The sequence below is a fragment of the Saccopteryx leptura genome, chromosome 8 (assembly GCF_036850995.1).
Source record: "Saccopteryx leptura isolate mSacLep1 chromosome 8, mSacLep1_pri_phased_curated, whole genome shotgun sequence".
NCBI classification, from domain to species: Eukaryota; Metazoa; Chordata; class Mammalia; order Chiroptera; family Emballonuridae; genus Saccopteryx; species Saccopteryx leptura.
In genome coordinates this window covers 48994348-49016424 of record NC_089510.1, presented here as the reverse complement: position 1 = coordinate 49016424, position 22077 = coordinate 48994348, and the positions used below count along the sequence as shown (strand labels likewise).

At 44.8% G+C, this 22077-nt stretch overlaps 1 protein-coding gene across 3 annotated transcripts in view; it reads right to left on the bottom strand.

The window, feature by feature from the left end:
* PLA1A (phospholipase A1 member A) overlaps positions 1 to 16197 on the bottom strand; it is a 54246-nt gene extending 38049 nt beyond the window's left edge. For 2 of the 3 annotated variants that reach the window (XM_066347544.1, XM_066347543.1), the window contains exons 1-6: positions 15921 to 16197; positions 8752 to 8953; positions 6421 to 6598; positions 4490 to 4598; positions 3931 to 4032; positions 1045 to 1134 (exon numbers count right to left, since the gene is read on the bottom strand). In XM_066347544.1, the coding sequence (XP_066203641.1) occupies positions 1045 to 1134; positions 3931 to 4032; positions 4490 to 4598; positions 6421 to 6598; positions 8752 to 8953; positions 15921 to 16110 (871 nt within the window). In that variant the 5' untranslated portion in view covers positions 16111 to 16197. The remainder of the gene's footprint in view (positions 1 to 1044; positions 1135 to 3930; positions 4033 to 4489; positions 4599 to 6420; positions 6599 to 8751; positions 8954 to 15920) is intronic. The other variant, XM_066347542.1, reaches the window with a different exon arrangement.
* Between the last annotated feature and the right edge of the window lie 5880 nt (positions 16198 to 22077).

Genomic DNA, 22077 nt, shown 5'->3' with positions numbered 1-22077 from the left:
AATCTTTAAAATGTCCAAAATTTGGTAAAACAGGAAGAGACTGAAAAGATAGTAAACAGAAAGCAGGATATAATTTCTTTATGAAATTCTGATAGTTTGGCTATATCCAGAAGACTATAAGAAGACTAACCCTTAAAATTTAACTTCTGAAAAATTTAATGTTTTAAAAATAATGTTAAGAATATATTCAATAAATATGTGTACAGCATGGAGTAAAAGTAGGATTACAGTTATTCAAATATAATAAAATAAATAATAATATAAGAATAAACTCTGTGTTTAGCATACTCACAACTGTAAACTTTTGTCCCACCCTGTATATTAAAAATAAAATTCAGAAAACATATTGAAAAGGGAAGAAATGTAGATTTGTTGAATGTACTCAAGGAAATTATCTTTTTTTATTATTCATTTTAGAGAGGAGAGAGGGAGTGTGTGTGTGTGTGTGTGAGAGAGAGAGAGAGAGAGAGAGAGAGAGAGAGAGAGAGGGAGAAAGGGAGGAAGAACAGGAAGCATCAACTCCCATGACTTCAGCGTTTCAGGTCTACGTTTTATCCACTGCGCCACCACAGGTCAGGCAAGGAGATTATCTTGAAGACAGTTTTGGGGAGCTGTAAAATTTAGTAAGTTTGGGAATATGGTCATGCAGTAAACTGATCCTTTGGCATCCTAGTTTGGGGCACCGTGGTCTAGTTCTGCCACAAGTAGGCTCCACAGAGGATGTAGCTAGTATGGACTATGACACAAAGCAGGGCCCAAGAAGAATAGATTGACACGTTGAGTGATGTTACATTATGGCAGGCCCCAAGAATTGGGAAGGGCAGCATATGTATGGCGCAGGCTCTTAACTTCAGTCACTTTCCCCCTCAGAATTCCTGGGCTCCAACGACATCCATTCAGTAAGTTCTGGGTAAGGCATGCGGGACAGTAAAGGACACTGGAAGGAAGACCTTCTGTGGCCCACATTAGCTGACTCAACACCCAGGCTGTCGGTGAATTTTGGCTTTTGGATAAGCCAAACACCACTCTCTCTGGCTCTCTGACCTGCATGAATGAAGGTGGGACACCCAGGCTGGTCTTGGCCTCCGTTGACGAAGTAGTCCACGTGTCCGACAGGGATCCAAATACCCAGATCTGAAAGGAGGCAGAACCTCGTTACCTTCTTACTGCAGAGGCATATCATGCAGGTCCCACAGAAGAGTCCGCTGGCAGCAGAGCCTAAGGTGTGACCTTAGGAGCCCCCCACTCTCGGTGCTGAGTGAGTGCCCATCTTACTCCGACCTGCTGCGAGAATGCAGAGCTAGCCCTCAGTTTTCTAAAGAGGGTTTTCTGAAAGGAAGCAAAGAATAAATTTATATAAAGATGTTCGTATTTGCCCAATAAAAATAAAAAAAACTACCCCTTAACATGTGTTTTCTTTTCTTTTTTTAGACTTCAGATTTCATTTATTCATTTTAGAAAGGAGAGACAGAAAATAGGTAGGGGAGGAACAGGAAGCAGCAACTCCCATATGTGCCTTGACCAGGCAAACCAGGATTTCGAACTGTTGACCTCAGCATTCCAGGTCAACACTTTATCCACTGAGCCACCACCGGCCAGGCATGATTTAATAAATCAGTAAATGTTATAAACTTTTTTTTTTTTTTTTTTTTTTTCTGAAGCTGGAAACGGGGAGAGACAGTCAGACAGACTCCCGCATGCGCCCGACCGGGATCCACCCGGCACGCCCACCAGGGGCCACGCTCTGCCCACCAGGGGGCGTCGCTCTGCCATGACTAGAGCCACTCTAGCGCCTGGGGCAGAGGCCAAGGAGCCATCCCCAGCGCCCGGGCCATCTTTGCTCCAACGGAGCCTTGGCTGCGGGAGGGGAAGAGAGAGACAGAGAGGAAGGAGGGGGTGGGGGGGGGAGAAGTAAATGGGCGCTTCTCCTATGTGCCCTGGCCGGGAATCGAATCCGGGTCCCCCGCACGCCAGGCTGACGCTCTACCGCTGAGCCAACCGGCCAGGGCCAATGTTAAAAACTTCGTAAAGTTCCTTGTGGAATAGTTTCTATTTTGTTCCAAGCCATAGTTCAGATGTATATGTTTGGGGCCACATTTCTCTATTTTCTCACATATTTTTGTGTTCTCCTGACGGAGCAGAAATGTGACCTGTCATCTGTATGAAGAAATGAGGCTGTAGACCTCATTTCATCACTATGACCATATCTGACCCCCAGAGGCTGGGTCATATCCAGCTGCCAAAAACACTGATCGTCTCCTTCATATCATCTCGCATTGTAAGCAGTGGATTGTGTGTCATTTGTTTAATGCCATGCATCCAGGGATTAAGCAATGACCTAGAAGTTATCCTTGATTCCTCCCTTTGCCCCGCTCCCTACGTTTAGCCCATCACCTATCTAGCCAGCTCTGCCGCCACAATATATTTTGAATCTCTCTACTTCTCTCCGTCGCTCCTGCCACCACACTTGCCCAAGCCACCATCACCTCTCACCGTCACCTCTCCTTCTTACTGCAAATACCCTCCGATGTGCTTCCAGACCTTCCTCGGTGCCCTGCTGCGATCCATTCTCTACACAGCAGCCACAGTCGTCTCCTAAGGAATTCTCAACCACAGCCTTGTTCTCACTGATCGTACAATAAAATTTAAACCCCTTGCCATGGCCAGCCTGGTCCTGCTCCTTATTCCCCGACTTCACTCAGTGCCTCACTCACTGCCCTCTTCCCTGTCCCCACCCACGTCCAGGTTTTTATTTTGACTATCTTCCCTGCATGGAATGTTCTTTTCCCAGCTTTTTTCATGGTTGACGCATTTACATCTGTGATGTCTCACCTCAAATATCTTGTCTATATACAGACTTTCCTCAGTAATTTTACCTGAACTGGAACCACACCCTTATCTCATATCTTTCCTTCTCATAACCACAATGGGTAATTATCTTATCTGTTTACTTGTATGTTAAGCTCCACAACAGCAGGGCCTTTACCTGTCTTTTTTATGCTTTTTCCCCAATACTAGCACAGTACCTGGTACATGTGAGTGCCTAATACATATTTATTGAAGGGATAGATGAGTGAATGCTTGCCCAGCGAAGCTGTAAGTTCCACGTGGGCAGGGACCTCGTTCAACATCTGATCACTGGAGTGCTCTCAGGGCTCCTACGGGGCTCAACAACAATTGAGGTGAGTGGGATGGTTCTTTTTCCCTTTGGTCACATTGACAAGAGCCTCCAGCTTTGAAAGGCACTGAGAGCCCTACCTCAGGTAATAGGGGCCTCATAAGTCACCTATTTAGCAAATTTAGAGACAAAGGGGTCAATCTTGTTAAGGAACATAGTTAATGAGCCCAGCAGCTAAGCAGAGGCCTCTGGGCTTTGGTTTCCTATCTGTGAGATAAAAGAGGGAGAGCTTGGAACAATATGATTGCATGGGTCTCTTCCAGAATCATCAATCTGTACATTTTGGATGCTAAAAGAAGACTTCTGACCGAAAGGAATGAGACACGGACATGTCTCACTTGAACTGCAAACACTTTGGGTAGGGACAGCCGTTATTTCTCCCCTTACTCTAGCACAGGCCTGGCACAGGCTCATGGGCATGTGGTAGGGAGTTGAACTGAGGAGGAATGCCCACTCCCTTTCCCACACACCAGTGTCCACACAGAGACACTACCTCAGCGCAATGTTTAGTGTTGAAGCAAAGGGTGAGACTGGCCCACCAGTGAGAAGCCTCCTGGCTGCTGCTAGCTAAAACTATAATAGAATCATTTCTCCCAGTGCTCAGAACATGACAGAGCTGTTCTAAGACCATGGCAGAGCTCAGGTTCCCTAGAAGCTCAGAGGGAGAGAGGGTCTTCCAGGGCCACACGGCCACACGGCAGCCGCCTCGCCCCTGGCCTGGGCTCATCCCCAGGGCGGTCCTTCCAGCTCACTGTCGGTGTCTGTGTGGACGACTTCCACGAAGAGGGCGTCGCCAGCGTCCAGGCGCTCCTCCGGGCTGGCTCTGGTGTACTCCGGGCCAGCAGGGTCCAGGCCTGCAAGGATGCACTGACGTCAGGCTCACTTTCCGCTCGGGCACAGGCGCCCTCATGGGTGCACAGCACACCTACCGTGGCAGCCCTTCCAGTTCAGAGCCCCCAGCAAGGACCCAAGGGTAGAGAACTAACCCAGAACCCCACACCCAGGAGCCACCGCTTTACTGTCTCTAAGCTCCCAATGACCCAGGTTCTTTATTTCTTATATTACAGGCATAAACATGAGGCTTAGAAAGAACTCCATAACTTCTTACACTGACATTAGCAATCACACAATAATAACGCAATAGCATGTTATGCAAAAGGGCCAACGATAAATGGATTTTAGTCCTCATCGATGACTTGACCGCAGCACCAAAAGGCTGGATGCTGCCCTCTGCTTGTCTCAGCAAAGGTATTTCCAGAGTGTTCTCTCTTTTTCTCTAGACCTGAGAGGATGGGAAGGGAAGAATGTTACCTGTGATCCATCCCAACTGGCCTTTGTAGAAGTGTCCCACCATGCCCGCAACATGGGCCCCCAGGCTCACACCGATGATGTGGATGGAGGACTCCGACACACCCAGCACCTGCAGTGGACATTTACAGTGAATTGCATGGGGGCCCAGTAGCCCCTGGCCTCACAGGGTCACACTTTCTCCTGAGGTGTTAGCAGCAGAGGGTTCTGGGCATGACACCCCCTCCACACATGCTTGGGTGGGGGGAGAGTATAATTCTCATCCCAGTAATCCCTTGCCTTCTCTCTAGGTTCTCCACATTGACAATCCCCTCATTTTCCCTTTGCTGCCGGTGTGAGTCATGACCACGGCATTCCCTCTGGGGGATGACTAAAGCTGATCACCTTACCTGACATGCAGGGGAACAATCTACAGAAGTGGGGAGGAGGGAAGGAGGAGAGATGGGGGAGGTCGGAAAGAGGGGAGGACAGGAGGTTGGGGGAGAGGAGGGGAGGTGTAGAAGAGGGGAGGAGGGGAAGTGGGGAAATGGGGGGAGAGGGAGTGTAGAAGAGGGGAGGTGGGAAGGTGGGGAGGAGGGGAGGTGGGGAAGTGGGGAAATGGGGGGAGAGGGAGTGTAGAAGAGGGGAGGTGGGGAGGTTGAGGGAGAGGAGGGGAGGTGCAGAAGAGGGGAGGAGGGGAGGTGGGGAAGTGGGGAAATGGGGGGAGAGGGAGTGTAGAAGAGGGGAAGTGGGGAAGTTGGGGGAGAGGAGGGGAGGAAGGGAGATAGGGAGGAGGGGAAGAGGGGAAGGGGGAGGGGGAGTGTAGAAGAGGGGAGGTGGGGAAGAGGGGAAGTGGAGAGGTGGGGGAGGGGAAGTGTAGAAGAGGGGAGGAAGGGAGGTAGGGAGGAGGGGAGGAGGGGATAGGGGGAGGAGGGGAAGAGGGTAGGAGGGGAAGTGAGGAGGAGGGGAAGAGGGTAGGTGGGGAGGAGGGGAGGAGGGGAGGAGAGGAAGAGGGGAGATGGGGGAGGGGAAGTATAGAAGAGGGGAGGAAGGGAGGTAGGGAGGAGGGGAGGAGGGGATAGGGGGAGGAGGGGAAGAGGGTAGGAGGGGAAGTGAGGAGGAGGGGAAGAGGGTAGGTGGGGAGGAGGGGAGGAGGGGAGGAGAGGAAGAGGGGAGATGGGGGAGGGGAAGTATAGAAGAGGGGAGGTAGGGAGGAGGGGAGGAGGGGATATGGGGAGGAGGGGAGATGGGGAGATGCGGAGGAGGGGAGGTGGGAAGAGGGGAGGAGGGGAGATGGGAAGGAGGGGAAGAGGGGAGATGGGGAGGAGGGGAGGTGGGGAGGAGGGGAGGAGGGGAGATGGGGAGGAGGGGAGATGGGAAGAGGGGAGGAGGGGAGATGGGAAGGAGGGGAGGAGGGGAGATGGGGAGGAGGGGAGGTGGGGAGGAGGGGAGATGGGGAGATGCGGAGGAGGGGAGGTGGGAAGAGGGGAGGAGGGGAGATGGGAAGGAGGGGAGGAGGGGAGATGGGGAGATGAGGAGGAGGGGAGGTGGGGAGGAGGGGAGGAGAGGAGATGGGAAGGAGGGGAGGAGAGGAGATGGGAAGGAGGGGAGGAGGGGAGATGGGAAGGAGGGGAGGAGGGGAGATGGGGAGATGGGGAGGAGGGGAGGTGGGGAGGAGGGGAGGAGAGGAGATGGGAAGGAGGGGAGGAGGGGAGATGGGAAGGAGGGGAGGAGGGGAGATGGGAAGGAGGGGAGGAGGGGAGATGGGGAGATGGGGAGGAGGGGAGGTGGGGAGGAGGGGAGGTGGAGAGGAGAGGAGGAGGGGAAGAGGGGACTACAAACCACTGGTGGCTCTGCTTCCATCCTAAAGCTCCTCCTCGTGTGTTGTTTCTTTCCTTCTAACCCCTGTTCCCTCCATAAGCAGCCCAAATGCCCCTTGGCGCCTCTGTGCCTACCAGGAGTTTTCTGAGGAAACGGGAGATCTCCAGTCCCAGCTTCACCACGTTTTCCACGGCTGACAGGTAGACGCCCGTAGAGCCGTGCATCCAGTCCACGGCGATCACGTTCACATCTGCTGTCTTCAGAAGGGCACAAACGAGTTTCCCAATCCAGGAAGGCTTTGTTCCTAAAGCCCTAGACATGGAGCCGAGAAAGGATAGAAACGTTATCTGCCAAATCTATGTCAATTGTCATGAAAACCTCTGTTAACAGAATGAACCCAGAAAAAAAGTCACAACTGGAGAAGCGTACATATGGGTAGTAAACCACAGAGCAGTCTGAGCACAGGGAGGACGCAATCCCAAAGTGACCAGGGCTTCTGCCGGCCCGTGCGGAGCCCCTGTGTAATTTATGGCAAGGTGCCTTTTGTCCAGGTAGAGGCAGTCTTGTGCTCGGGCTCAGGACTCAGGCTGTGTTTCAGCCCCACCAGCCCTCAGGCCTTTGTGCGAGGCACAGACTACACAAACCGTATGTGCTGACCTGCTTGTGGCATTCATTAGGAAGAAAAGACAGCTTTGTATTTTAGAGTTAAGATTTGCAATCCCAATTTTCATTCTAGAAAATAGGCACTTTTCTTGGGGAATATTTTATCTATCATCTATTTATTTATTTCTTCATCCATTCAATAAATGAGGCCCTGGCTGGTTGGCTCAGTGGTAGAGCATCGGCCTGGCGTGCAGAAGTCCCGGGTTCGATTCCCGGCCAGGGCACACAGGAGAAGCGCCCATCTGCTTCTCCACCCCTCCCCCTCTCCTTCCTCTCTGTCTCTCTCTTCCCCTCCCGCAGCCAAGGCTCCATTGGAGCAAAGATGGCCCGGGCACTGGGGATGGCTCCTTGGCCTCTGCCCCAGGCGCTAGAGTGGCTCTGGTAGCAGCAGAGCGACGCCCCGGAGGGGCAGAGCATTGCCCCCTGGCGGGCAGAGCATCGCCCCCTGGTGGGCGTGGTGGGTGGATCCCGGTCGGGCGCATGCGGGAGTCTGTCTGACTGTCTCTCCCCATTTCCAGCTTCAGAAAAATACAAAAAAAATAATAATAAATGAGCCAGGCAGTATACTAAGTGCTTTGCAAGAAATAAACAAAATGTAAAATATGGTCCCTATTATTCTGGAACTTACAGCATTGTAACACTTTTCTGGGAAAAATAGAATGATTTTCTAAATTTCAGAAAGTTTTCTTCCCAAGCTATTGGGATCAGGAAACAAGTTTTCTCAATGGTCCACAGTACAGGAACAATCAGAGCATGCTCACGGGGACAGAGGAGCTTTGGAAGTTCTGGCAGCTCACACAATGGTGATACTGATGAGCTCTCCGGCTCTATTAGCTATCCCTGGGTTGAGGGCACACACTCAGCCTTGGAGAGTGGTTACATGTAAGATTTCCTAGGGGAGAGACTTTGGCACAAGAGTGAGAAGGGATGGCTGTGTGAGGAAAGCTTGTTGGGTTCCTAGAGTCCGGGAACCTGAGAAGCAGCGAGAACCCAGAGCTGAGGAAATGGCGACCCTTCACGCAGTGTCTCTGTGTCCACCTCTTCATCGGTGCCCCAGCTCTACTCGCTCTGTTTCACTTGCTACTATTTCACTGATCTCTGTCTCCCGTTCCTCCCAGCAACCTATTTGGGGCCTTGTCAGTGGGCTTTGGAGCGAGGATATTGAAAGGAAGGATGGGGATTAAGTTGAGACTCAGTGACTATATATCACAACAAAATTTAGACTGCAGGACATCAAAGAAACTGGAAAAGTATCCAGCTCTTGAGAAATGCTAGCCACTGGGTATGACAAATATAGCACCCATAGTGGAAGTTTCTAAGGTTATAAAACCATGGAAGAAGTGAAAAAGAAGATTTTGGATTAAAAAACAAACAAAGAGGCTATTACCCCGAGTGATTGTGCAAAGCCTCTAACTTCATCGGCTGAAGTTACATAACTTCCTATAACTTCATGAGCATGAATCATACAACCATGCTCCGAGGGGAAAAGCATCGCTGAGACCTTCTCTACAACTTCCCTTTCATTCCGTTACAGAAACCAAGGCTTCCTGTACTGGACTGATTTGTCCAAGATCACACATTTATTGTCGAGAATGTGTAGACAAGGACTGAGGGGAGGAATATAACCTAAAAAAATGTGTGCTCGTATTTATACAAGACATCTATCTTTGCAGACGGCAGGAGGTGAGGGATGGAACATGTGACAGTCAGTAAACTTGTTTCTCCTTTTCCTCCCCACTAACTTCCTGTGGTCATTTTCTAGTTCTTGGCATAGGCGGTGCTACAGATCGGTTAGCTCCCACCTGAATCCGTGGATAATTAGTTTGGTTCCCAGAGTGACATTGAACCCAGAGTTTTGGAGGTCACTGCTTTCTTTAACTAGCTTCCCACAGCTAGGATCCAAAGGGGTGAAGAGGAGGAACCGGACTTCGAGAATGGTGCCTTGGAGGGGATTCACATTCTGGAAGTCAGTGCACTTTGGCTGTTGGGTAGGAGATGTATCTCCTGGAAAAAAAAATACAAAAGAAGGTAAGGTTATCTGCTCTTAGAAGCAAGAATGGTGTCCTTGAAAGGAAGAAAGAAACAGGGGCTTACAGGTATTATAAATCAGCTAGATTTATATATAAACATAAGCATATTATGTATAAATTATATTAACTGTATATGTACATTTTTATATATAATCAGACTCATTTATTAAAAACTGCATCATTTTGAAACCAAAATCAGTGATTATTTTTTATGTCTAAAAATGCTGAAGATTGGCCCTGGCCGGTTGGCTCAGCGGTAGAGCGTCGGCCTGGCGTGCGGGGGACCCGGGTTCGATTCCCAGCCAGGGCACACAGGAGAAGTGCCCATTTGCTTCTCCACCTCCACCCCCTCCTTCCTCTCTGTCTCTCTCTTCCCCTCCCGCAGCCAAGGCTCCATTGGAGCAAAGTTGGCCCGGGCGCTGGGGATGGCTCCTTGGCCTCTGCCCCAGGCGCTAGAGTGGCTCTGGTCGCGGCAGAGTGACGCCCCGGAGGGGCAGAGCATCGGCCCCTGGTGGGCAGAGCGTCGCCCCTGGTGGGCGTGCCGGGTGGATCCCGGTCAGGCGCATGCGGGAGTCTGTCTGATTGTCTCTCCCCGTTTCCAGCTTCAGAAAAATACAAAAAAATAATAATAAAAATAAAAAATAAATAAATAAATAAAATAAAAATGCTGAAGATGAAGATGAATATTGCTCAGCTATAGAAGGTTAAAGGCCATGGTGAAATGGACACCATTATAGATTAAACTGAGTCTCCCTCTAAATCCCAGTGTTGAAGTGCTAACCTCCAGTACCTGAGAATGTGGCTGTATTTGGAGATAGGGTCTTCACAGAGGTAATTTCATTAAAAAGAGGCCATTAGAGTGGGCCCTAATCTAATATGCTTTGTGTTTTTATAAGAAGAGACAATTTGGACACAGACACAGAAGAAGGATGATGACTTGAACCATATAAATAAGTAACTTTGCTATATTGGTCATATAAGGAAACCTACTTCCATCAGAAAATTAAGTCCTTTTTTATGGGTTTGTTATTTTTTACAGAGAGAAAGATTAGCCTGTTGTTCCACTTATTCATGCCGTCTTTGGTTGATGCTTGTATGTGCCCTGACCAGGGATTGAACCTACGACCTTGGCATGTTGGGACAATGTTCTAACCAACTGAACTACTATTGGGCCAAGACCAAGAGTCTTTTTAAATGAGCATTATCTGTCACAAAGCAAGGCCCAATAAACATCAAATAATCAATATTATACAGATATTATCTAAATAAAATATAATAGAATTATTTAAAAATACATTTGGAGATTTAAAATTCCTTTGGGTTAGAAAATAATCACAATGGAGTCAGAGAATATTAAAAACTAAGTGAGAATAAAACCAATACAGATAAAAAACATGAGTAAAGTAGCTAACACATCACTGGGGGGATGTGCATAACCTCTAATGAAACAATAGGGGAATAGAGAGAGAGAAATGAATTAGGTAAGTTAATTTTGTAACTCAGAAAGTTGACGAAGAGCAATGCAACAAGTCCATATAAAATACAGGGAAAGAACTATAAAGAAAATAATTGAAATTAAAGAAAACAATGGACGATTAATAACATTATTAGCAACCCAATTGCTGAGGCCAAACTTCCTGGAGGCATCCTTGCTCTTCTCTTTCTCACACAGGCCACGTACAAATGGTGAATAAATCCTACTGACTTTCCCCTCAAATCAAGACATTCAGAACTGAGCCATTCTCAGTACCTACAGCAGTGCCCCTTATCCACAGGGGTACCTTCCAAGATCCCGAGAGCGTGTCTGAGACTGCAGACAGTACCAAACCCACCATATATTACGTTTTTATCTATGCTTGCATACATCAATGAGGCACAGTAAGAGATGAACAACAATAACTAATAAAAAAATTGAACAGTTATGACAATATGTTGAATAAAAGTTATGTGTATTTGTTCTGTCTCTCAGAGTATCTTACTGTCCTGTGCTTACCCTTCCTTTTGTGATGATGTGAGATGACGCAGTGCCAATGGGATGAGATAATGTGAGGTGCTCAGAACAGTGTGCAGTTTAAAAATCATGAATTGTTTATTTATGGAATCTTCCATTTAATATTCTCTGACTGTGGTTGGCAGAGGTAACTGAAACCATGGGTAAAGGGGGACTACCATACATTGTACTCACCTTGACCCAAGCCACCGTCCCCTCTCAAAATGAGTGCCCTGGCCTGCAACTGCTTTTCCTGCCTTTACTCTTGGCTCCTTCAGTCGCCACAGTAACCAAAAACGTAGGTCAAATCATCCTATCATTTCTCTGGGCAAAAGCCTCTAAGTCATTTCATTTATTTCATTTAGAATAAAATCCAAAAAAAGGACTAAGGTCCTGAATAATCTAAATCAGTGTTTCTCAACTGCTGGTCCATGACTGGTCCACCAGAAATTTCATGCTGATCACAAAAGAGTTAACCACCCTGATGTTGTATAAAGATTATACACCCAATTATCTTAGTTGAATTTGCTTATGCTCACAGTGATTTCTGCCTTAGTGGTTGGTTCCCAAAATAATTCTCCGATTTTCACTTGTCCTTAAGTGTAAAAGGATCGAAAACCACTGTTCTAAACCACCCCCCTCAGGAGCCCTTTCTAATCTGATTGTTGCTTCCTCTGTGTTCTCTTAGCTTTTCCTCCCTCTGGACAGGTTCCCACCCTCGGTTTTTGCACTGGCTGTTCTCCAGCATAGAATGGCTCTCCCCAGAAATCCATATTGCTAATTCTTTCTCCTCCTTCAAGTCGTTGCTTGTCAAATGTCATCTGCTCTCTTCTAAAGACCTTATTTAAAAAGTAACCTCTCTATACTCTCTCAATTTTCCTTATCTTGATCTATTTATTTTAATTGCAATCATCACCTTCTAATATACTATAAAATGTATTAGTTTATTACTAAACATTTTGTTATTGATTTTCCCCCATTAGAATACATTTTCAGAGAAGGCAGAAGTTTTTATTCATTTTGTTCACTCTATTGCTTATAATAGTACTTGCCACACACAATAAAAACCAAGAGTTAGTTCTTTGAAAAGAACAATAACCTAGATGTAGTTTTGATAAGACAAAGTAAAAAACAAAAAAGGAAAGTCACAAGTAAACACAATAGAGAAGAAAGGTTATAAATAAATAATTTTTTAAATCATAAAAGAACATGTTTATATACCCACCCAAAAATTAAAAATAGACATTTTCCAAGTAAATAGATAATACCCTATAAAAATATAGTTTGCTGAAACTCCGTCAACATAGAAAAAAATAAAAATCAAATGTAAAACCGTAACACAAAGGAACTGAAACAGTAGCTTTAAATCCATTCATCAAAAAACTAGCAGGCCAGACAGTTTCACAGAGAGATTCTCCAGGGCCTTCAAGTCCTGTTTCATACACATTGTTCCAGAAAACAGAAAAGGAGAGAAAGAATCCAAACTCATTCTCTAAAAACAACCGAAATATTAAAACTAGACAAAGTCTACAAGAGAAAGGGAAACTAAAGGCCAATTTCACTATTAAACATAGACATAAATACCCTAGGTAAAATGTCAGCAAATCTAAATTTATCAAGAAAATACTTCATGGCCAAGAAAAGTTTAATCCAAAGAATGGAAAGATGGTTTAACATTAGGAAATGTATTAATGTAATTCATGTATAAACAAATGAAAAAAATAACCTATATGCTCATCTCAATAGATGTAGGGGGCAAAAAATCATGATAAAATTCAGCACCCAACAGTGCTTAATATAAGAAAGGGTAACTAGCACAAGCCCATAGCAACCATTCTACTTAGTGAAACATTAGGAGCATTCATTCAGAACTGGGAGCAAGGGAGAATGTTTGCTATCACTGTTTCTATTAAATATTGTACTAAAAGTCCTAGTCCTATACAGTGAAACAGAGCAATAAAATGGGACAACTTTATTAAGTTTAAAAAAACTTTTAATTTATAAAGAAAAGGTGGAGAAAATTGCCATTATTTGCAGATGATAAAATTGTTCATCATTTAGTAGTACGGAACATGACATGGTGAATCACGCTCACATAGAGCCTCCCCCCAACCACCCTGCTAACCAAAGAGTAATGACAGGTGACTATCAAAAGAGGAAGAAAGTCTTAGACAATATCAAATATAAAAATAATGTCTTTGTACAAGAACAGAAATGCAAAATGGTGTGGCTTCCAGGTCTGGGAGGAGGCAGTAGGTGTAAGAATTCAGCTCCATGTCAGATGTGGAAGACCAGCACCTGGCCCACCTGGGGTAGCCAGTGCTGGCGTGGGGCTCCCTAATTCAGGAAAGGAAGCTGAAAACAAAATCAACACAAACAAAAAGCAGCTACTGACTTTTCCCCAAGATTCCACTAACAGGAGCTGAGATATGGACCTGACCAGGGGAAAGAGTTAAAAGATAGGGTGGGGGAGATAGAGAGATAGAGACAGAGAGAGGCCAAAACCAAACCTTTCACTGACAATTAAAATGAAACTAATGTCAAGATAATGGTTATCTTTGGAGTGGTAGTGACTAAGAGGGGATACGGAGAATGGGTTTTAGGATACTGTTGATGTTTAATTCTAGATGATGGTTACACAGATGAATTCACTCTGAAAATTCATTTATCTGTGTACTTTTCTGTACATGTTGTATTGTAATAAAAAGTTTACTTTAAAAAGCCTACGAACAAAATGTTTAAATATATAAAGAATTCAAATGTTTACAAAGACAGTCAATAGAACCAATAAATGGATCATGAATTTATTCCAGGTGAAATAAAGTTTTTAAAAAACATTTGACATAGACATTAAGTATGCTGAGAATATGCAAGGATTAAAAATAAAGACAGAACATAAGATTATGAAGTAAAACAGACATAACTAATACAATAAGGTTTATAAGAAAAAGTTAATTAGAAAATTAGAACTGAAAAAGAAAATCATTGAAAAAAGAAATCAATCCCATAGTATCTAGTACGGAAATAAAAGAAACTTTTTAAGCACTTTTTAAGAAACTTTTTAACTTTTATAAAGCACAGTTTAAAAGGTACAGAAAATAAATGGAGAGGCTTCAACATTATTTATCTAGTAGTTCTCTATAGAACAGGGGAATAAGAGATGAAGCAATATTTTGAAAATATAATTCTAGGTTAACTAATCAAAAATTATACTCAGGGTAATGAGCAAGATAAAAAGTAAATCTATAGTAGGCAGATTATAGTATAAACTATAGAATATTAATGATAAAAAGATAGTCTTAAAAATTCCCAGACAAATGTGTTAAAAAACTAAAAAGAAATGGATAATTCTCTAGAGAAATAGAATTTACTGAAACTGACTGAAGAAGAAATAGAAAATCCAAATAAACCTACTAGCATCAAAAAAATTGAATTGGCAATTGAGTCTTCTCTGGCCCTATAATACACTAGCACCAAGTGGTTTTATTTCAGTACAAATAATCTTTTTTATTTGAACTGTTTTATAGAATAGAAACTTATTTTATGAGGTTATAATAATTTCACCAGACAAGGGAAATACAAGAAGGAAAATAATAGATACATCTCCTTATTAATATATATGCAAAATAATAAATATAAATATGTACAAAAAAAGGATGGCAAATCAAATTCAACATTGTATTAAAAAAATATGATGGCAGGAAACTTGACTTTGGGTGGGGAATGCACAATGCAATATACAGATGATATATCAGAGTTGTACACTTGAAGCCTGTATAATTTTATTAACCAATATCACCCCAATAAATTTAATTAAAAAATAATAAGTGTGTCTGAAAAAAAATACAAATAAAAATTAGAAATATATACCATGACCAAAGGATTTGTCCCTGGTGATCTTAGTCTGATTGAACTAGTCAGTAGGATTTGGAAAAAAATATGAGAGATTATCTTTATAAGTTGATTGCTTAAGCAAGACACCAGAAGCAGAAATCATAATAAAGAATAAGAATTAAGACAACAGTGTAATGCTATTTCTCCTATCAGACTGACAATATGAAAAGCGTTTGATATCACAAAGTGTTGGCAGAGAGGTGGGAAAATGGTTATGTTCACATACTAAGATATAGTTATAACTTCTTTGCAGGGCAATTTTTCTCTCAGCTATCAAAAATGTATAAGATATAAATCTTTTCAAATCTAGAATATAGTGTATAAACAGCCATTAAAAACAAACAAACAGGATAGCTCTGTATGTTGATATGGAGGAATCTTTTGCTCTCTCTCTCTCTCTCTCTCTCTCTCTCTCACACACACACACACACACACACAAATTATACATATTTTATACACACACAACTAAGTGACACATGAAGCTAGGCAGCACCTTTTAAAAGCAAGCATTCATGCAGATAGTAAATATACTCATGCAAGTTGACCTTTGGAAAAGGGCAGGAGTATGAGCGGAGGAAGAAAGGGCTACAGGGGAGATTGAATCACGGAAGCCCTCTGGAAGGTGTGAAGAGCTGAAATGAATGAAAAGGTGGTATGAGAAACTCCAGGCAAAACTGTTAGTTTAGAAATTTTAAATTTAAAAATTAAATATATCTTGGAACACTGAATATTTATTGGATGAAAAAAAAAATCACATTTTGGAATTAATCAAATTTTATTTTCTTACAGTCATCTTGACTTGTGCAAAGTGAAAAGGAATAATGAGGGCTTTAGAAAAATGAGCAAAACAACTAGAGGAAGTTTGAATTTTCTGCCGAGAAAGTGCCCTGGTTACTTACCATCATTCCCATGATGATTGTAGGGCTTTTTCTCCCACTTGTAAATTCATCTCAAGAGAGAGGGATTTTAGGGGGCTTCCAAAGGTTAGCACCGCATATCTAATGGTTTGAGATACAGAATCACTCTGTCCGAGGCCTGAGCCCCTGATTCAATTTACCTGCACTTCCAACGCTGAACCACAAAAGGAGGCCCCACGGCCAGAAGAAGCATCTGTCCCTGAGGCCTGGGAGCATGGCTGAGCCGAAAGTCTCAGAGCTGGGGTGAAGTTGACCCCAATGCCAAAGACATAAAAAATCCAGCCTCTCACAGTTTTGAATACCAAATACCCACGTGGTTTCACTAACCATTAACTAGCCTCCTGACCTGTAAAAGAAAAAATAAACTCTCCCTAATTGTTTAACTTGCACAGTTTATTAGTTTCTTCTTCTCAATGAAAATAAATACACTTTTCATTTTCTTTTCTTCTTTTTAAAGCAGGGGACATTGAAACACATTGTTCTTCCTCTCTGAGGCAAACATCATTAAAAAACTATTTCCTGCACCTCTCCCACTTCCCATTAGGAAATGTTAGTAAAAAACCAAAAAAGAAGTCTTTCATCTCTAGATGATTACAAAAGCCTCATTGTGCTGGAATTATCTGTGGCCATGTTCCTCTCCCTAGGAAGACTGAGTAATTTGAGGGCAAAGACCTTCACTTTACATTTTTGAATCTCCAGTACCTACCACAGAACCCAGCTAATAATACATGTTTAGTGTGCATTTCATGGGCAAAATGGAAGGAGACAAAGTTTGTCTCTGAAGAGTACTACCCTTTCAGAGAGTCTTGGGGCCAGAAGTAAAATCCAATCTCTAGGAAGAGATATTTAACTTCTTGAATTCACAAATAAAAAAAACTGAATAGTAGAGAGAGAGAGAGAGAGAGAGAGAGCCCATTGTTAGAAGTGTCAGAGCTGCCTGAAACCAAGGGATTTGCATTGTACTCTGTGGCTTCTTCTGCCCAAAGGAGGGGCAGAAACCACAGAACTAGTCTAGGCATGTCAGGACAAGAGAAAGGGCAGGGCAACACATCACTATGAGGCCGGGGACCTGCCAGCGGGCCAGCATCAAACCTTCGGGGCAACAGCTCTCTGAAGGGAGGCCTATACCGTGTAAGGGCACAGGGACAGACATGTAAGTAACTTGCACAGTCATGTAAGTAACTTGCACAGTCATGTAAGTAACTTGCACAGTCATGCAAAGTTGAGGTCTGAAGCAGGACAAGATAGTCCCAGAAGCCAGGCTCTGAACCACTCACTGCACCAGACAGTAACAATCCCTGAAGAAGCACTGGTACCATGCCAACATAGCTGTGCCAGGCCTGCCAAAGACGAGGATAAAGTGATTTTGGAACGGCCAAGCCTTGATTCCCCTCCTGCATATGATCCCATTGATTAAGTGTTGCCGCCACCAGGAAAGAGCATGGCGATAAACAGGGCACTCCTGAAGGCTGTTCGGAGGTCAGAGACCAAGTCAGGTCCTCAGAGCAGAAGAGGCCAGGCCAGGACTAGATGTGCAAGAGAATTCCTGGGGAAAGCGCTGCGAAGAATAAGGAAAGTAAAGGAGGCAGGGAGATCCTTTAGACCAGTGGTCGGCAAACTCATTAGTCAACAGAGCCAAATATCAACAGTACAACGATTGAAATTTCTTTTGAGAGCCAAATTTTTTAAACTTAAACTATATATGGTAGGTACATTCCTTATCGAGGTAACGCCCGTACGTGGTATTTTGTGGAAGAGCCACACTCAAGGGGCCAAAGAGCCACGTGTGGCTCGCAAGCTGTGGTTTGCTGACCACTGCCAGACCATTATGCAGACCTGACACCTGGGGAAGGGAGGGGGAATACAAAAAAATCACACAGAAAAAGTCTTGGACTGCCCCAAAGTGCCAGAGCAACGGGGAATCCTCAAGTCGCAGTCTCCTGCTATAGTAATCTAGTGTCTTACAGGAATGAGCCTGTGTCAGAGCCCCGCCCTGCTCGGTCTCAGCACAAAGACCAAGGGAAAATCCGGAGAGGTAGCAACTGAGACCAGAGAAAGGCCACGTGGAGGAGGCCAGGGAAAGGCAGCCAAGATGGCGGAGTGTGGAGGGAGGAGCCAGTTAGTGCAGTTTGTGCAGAGAGAAGGAGATGGGGAACAGAGGTGAAGAAGGCTGGTGAGGTACAAACCTTCGATTCTAGGAAACTCGGATAAGTCAGTAGCTTTGTGAGCACTGAATGAGTGGGTTTTGGAGCCCCATGTGTGTTTTTACTTGCCTTCCGGGTGCAAGCTAGGATTAAAGCTAATGGCCCACCAGTTTTTGGCTCCGTTGTTTCATTACTGTCTGTCTAAATTCAATGCGAACCTGCATGGGCCAGGTGGCTGTGATGATGGCTGTGGATACTGGCTTTACAAGACCATAAAAGGGTTAGGTTCCCACAGCAGGAGTCTGAGGGCTGCGTTTTCGTGGCCACCCACAGCAAGGCCAGCGCTGGTGCACAAAGGCCAGAACTGGTACGGCAAGCCAGTTATTCCAGAAGCTCCTTATGCGTGGCATTAATACTGGTGACATTTAGAAAGCACTTTCCCTTCCACGTTCATCATCTACTGCAGTGCTTTCCAAGTGGGGTTGGGTGGTCCCATCCAGGACCACCTGCCTCAGAGTCACCCCAGTACTTGGGGTAAATTGCTGGGCCCATCCCAGACACACTGAGTGAGAACCTTCGGGGTGAGGCCCAGTCCTCTGAGTTCCAGAGGGCTCCTCAGAGGACTGTATTGTAAGCATGCCAGGACAAGTCACCTGTTAGTTCTTATTCTAGCCATCCACATCGGACCAGTGAGGAAACTGAAGTGCAGAGGCCAGTGGCCTGGGGAGACTGCTTGGGGGGCCAAGTAAAACCACACGGACACTTTATTTCTTTAATATGAACTTTTCTCCTTTTGACTCAAACTGGCCCCAGCCAGCGCCCTGATTCACCTACCTTCCTCTCCCTTGCGCGTCCACTCCCTTAATCATTAAGCCCTCAGGGCAATGAGGTTCTGGTCAGAATCAAATAATCCTAGGAACAAAGTCTTGGGTATATTGATAATAGAGACAGAGTTTCAGTCAAACTCAAGATAACATACATCTGAGCCTCAGTGATGTTTCAGCTCCAGACCCAGAAAAGCAGAATGACCCCACTGTCCACACCCTTTTGAAACCAGACAGAGTGATGCCACTGCTGATATCAGGACCAGATGCAATGATCAACTATCCCCAACCTGAGCATCAATCTATTAGTAGAGTTCACAATCCTATCTCCCTTAGTCACTATGATTAATGATTTCTCCCCTATAAAACCCATTCCCTAGAAGCCATCGGAGAGCCGAATCTTAGAGCACTAGCTCACCTATACAGCTAGGTTTGGCACCATTTTCTCAAATAAACCTTTACTTTCTCTGCTGCAAACTCCTGTTTGCATTCGACTGGACTTCAGTGAGTGCAGGTGAACAAACCCCATTAGTTTGGTAACACAGGAAGTGGGGTGACATTTTAGGAGACACTGAGGGAACACCAATTCATATTCAGTGTATGTAGTCTGTCTCTGCCGAGGGAAATATCAGCCTTAGGAGGGCAGTTGCTCTCACTGCAGTGTCCCCAGTGCCTAGCACAGTGTCAGCCACATAGTAGTTGCTCGTTAAATACTTGCTTGGAGAAGGTCCAGGGGAAATCATCCGGCTGGAGATTCATTCGTTTGCTCATGCTCATGTTTCCCAATTTCATTTATTCAGGTTCTACCTTCCCTAATCCTGCCATATTACCACCTGTGCTAATATGTATTGCAAGTTTTCATTTCTATAGTGTCCACCTACTGCTATTGACAGTGAGGGATGGTTGTCCACAAATCATCCAAAATGATAGGAAACACTGGTTTGAAGCATGGCCCTCTACTTAAAGTGCAAACTTCTATTTGCAGCTCCGTAGATCGAGAGAAACCAAAGAGGTCTTTCTCCGACTCTGTCCCCCATCTCCAGACAGCCTCGTTTTAGACTCTCGCTCTTTGGACGTTATAGTTGAAAGTCCATGGCTCCAGACCCTGAGACCACCCAGCTAGTACAGGTGAGGACACTGAGGCCCAAAAAGGTGTAGGAGGAACCTTGCGTGATGCAAGTGTAACCAAGCACAGAATGGAGAGAGAGGTCCACAGCATGACCCAGCTACTGAGCGGGGTCTCCTTGCTGGCAGAGCAAGAGGAGGCTCTTTGAGGAGAGAAGAGAGGAGAGGAAAGATACTCTGTCCGTTTCAGTTTTTACCCGGGCTCAGCTCTGCCTGCTCCCTCCCCTGGTCCCAAAGACGGATCTCAAACCCGCAACCAGCTTTCTTCTTGAGTTGATGTCAGAGTTGTTGGGAGGTGAGGAGAGGGCTCGGGCTGCTGCCATCACCATCTCATTCCTGGGTTTCATTTTGGCTTTATCTAAGAAAAAAAGTCTACTTACAGCTAACAAAGTGTAGTAGAGGGTGTACAAAGAAAAAAGTGTTCGGAGACAAACAGCCCTGGATTTAAATCTCAGCACCATCTCATCCTAGTTGTGTGATTTTTTAGACAAACGACATCTCTGAACCCAATTTATTCTTCTGTTATGGGGCTGTGGTGAACTGTCAGACACACAGCAACTCTCTCTTCTTCTTTTTTTTCATTCTCCAAATGGAAAGGGTTTCGCCTACTGTCTACATGTCACTTTCCTAGTCACCAAACCCCAAAGATGAAAAAATGACAGGCGACCCCTCGTGCACCCTGTCTGGATGACCCCTGGATCCTTAACCACACCCCAGCGGCTCCCCCTTCAGGAGCTAACCCCGCAGGCGGGCTGACTGTGAAATCAGCAGGCTCTCCATGCTTCCCCCACACTCCCACTAGCTCTGCGGCTGTTCAAAAACAAATGAACAAACAAACAAAAAGGCACATTTACTTGTCCTGGAGAAATGGAGAAAGAAGAATAAATGGAGAAGGTGGTGGTTAAAGAAGCTTGGAGAAGGGTAGAGGAGACCAATGTTAATTTTGCAGATCTAAAAAAGATTTAAGCCTGACCTGTGGTGGCGCAGTGGATAAAGTGTCAATTTGGAAATGCTGAGGTCGCCGGTTAGAAATCCTGGGCTTGCCTGGTCAAGGCACATATGGGAGTTGATGCTTCCAGCTCCTCCTCCCTTCTCTCTCTCTCTCTCTCTCTGTGTCTCTCTCTGTCTCTCTCTGTCTGTCTCTCTCTCTCTCCTCTCTAAAAAAAAAAAAAAATGAATAAATAAATTTTTTTTAAAAAGCGGCCTGACCTGTGGTGGCGCAGTGGATAAAGCGTCGACCTGGAAATGCTGAGGTCGCCAGTTCGAAACCCTGGGCTTGCCTGGTCAAGGCACATATGGGAGTTGATGCTTCCAGCTCCTCCCCCCGTCTCTCTCTCCTCTCTGTCTCTCTCTGTCTCTCCTCTCTAAAATGAATAAATAAAAATAAAAATAATTAAAAAAAAGATTTAAGACTTCTAGACAGCTAGAAATCTTAGGTAACAAAGAAGGCAAATGAAGCACCATCACATAGCAGGTCAAAAAAATATTAATCTCTGTAATGTTACATGCGACCTGTTTTTCAGTTTATATGTATAAACTTGATACACATAACAAATTCATACTGTGTGTAAGATCTGTAAGGTTGTGTTTACATTAAGTTTATTACCCCATTCCCATTTATTCTCACCCTTCCACCTTTTCTATCTCCCTCCCCCCCCCCACCCCCACACTCACTCACCGCAAACTAGCACTCACAGTCAGGAGAGAAGCCAGACCATGAGCCCAGATGCAGGTGGATGGGCAGAGTGTACAAGTGCTCCCTTCTGCTTTTTTTTTTCTAGAGAACTAGAAAGAAAGGTCACCAATTGACTTTGGGGAAGAAATTTTGAGATTTGAGAAAATGGAGTCTGAAAGTCTAAACTCTTTAAAGTGTGCCTGTGATGAAGAGAGAGCATCTTACAAAGCAAATATAGTAGAATCTCTAAAAGGTCTTTTTCTGTTGTCTCCAATTGTGGTTCAAGTCTGACACCATAAAACAACAAATACTAAGTGCCCAGCCTCCTGCCCCTCCCCACACCATGTTCTAAAAAGACTGGAAGAACCTGGAAAGACAAAAATCCCTGCAGGACTCACTAAGAGACAGCAGAACTGCTCTGTGATTGGAAGTCCCTTCGTACTTCCACCGGCTGAAAAACAGGAATTCGCAGGAAAATCCATGGGTATGTGGTGGGGCTTTCCCCTCCTTTCCTGAACGGGGAGGGAGA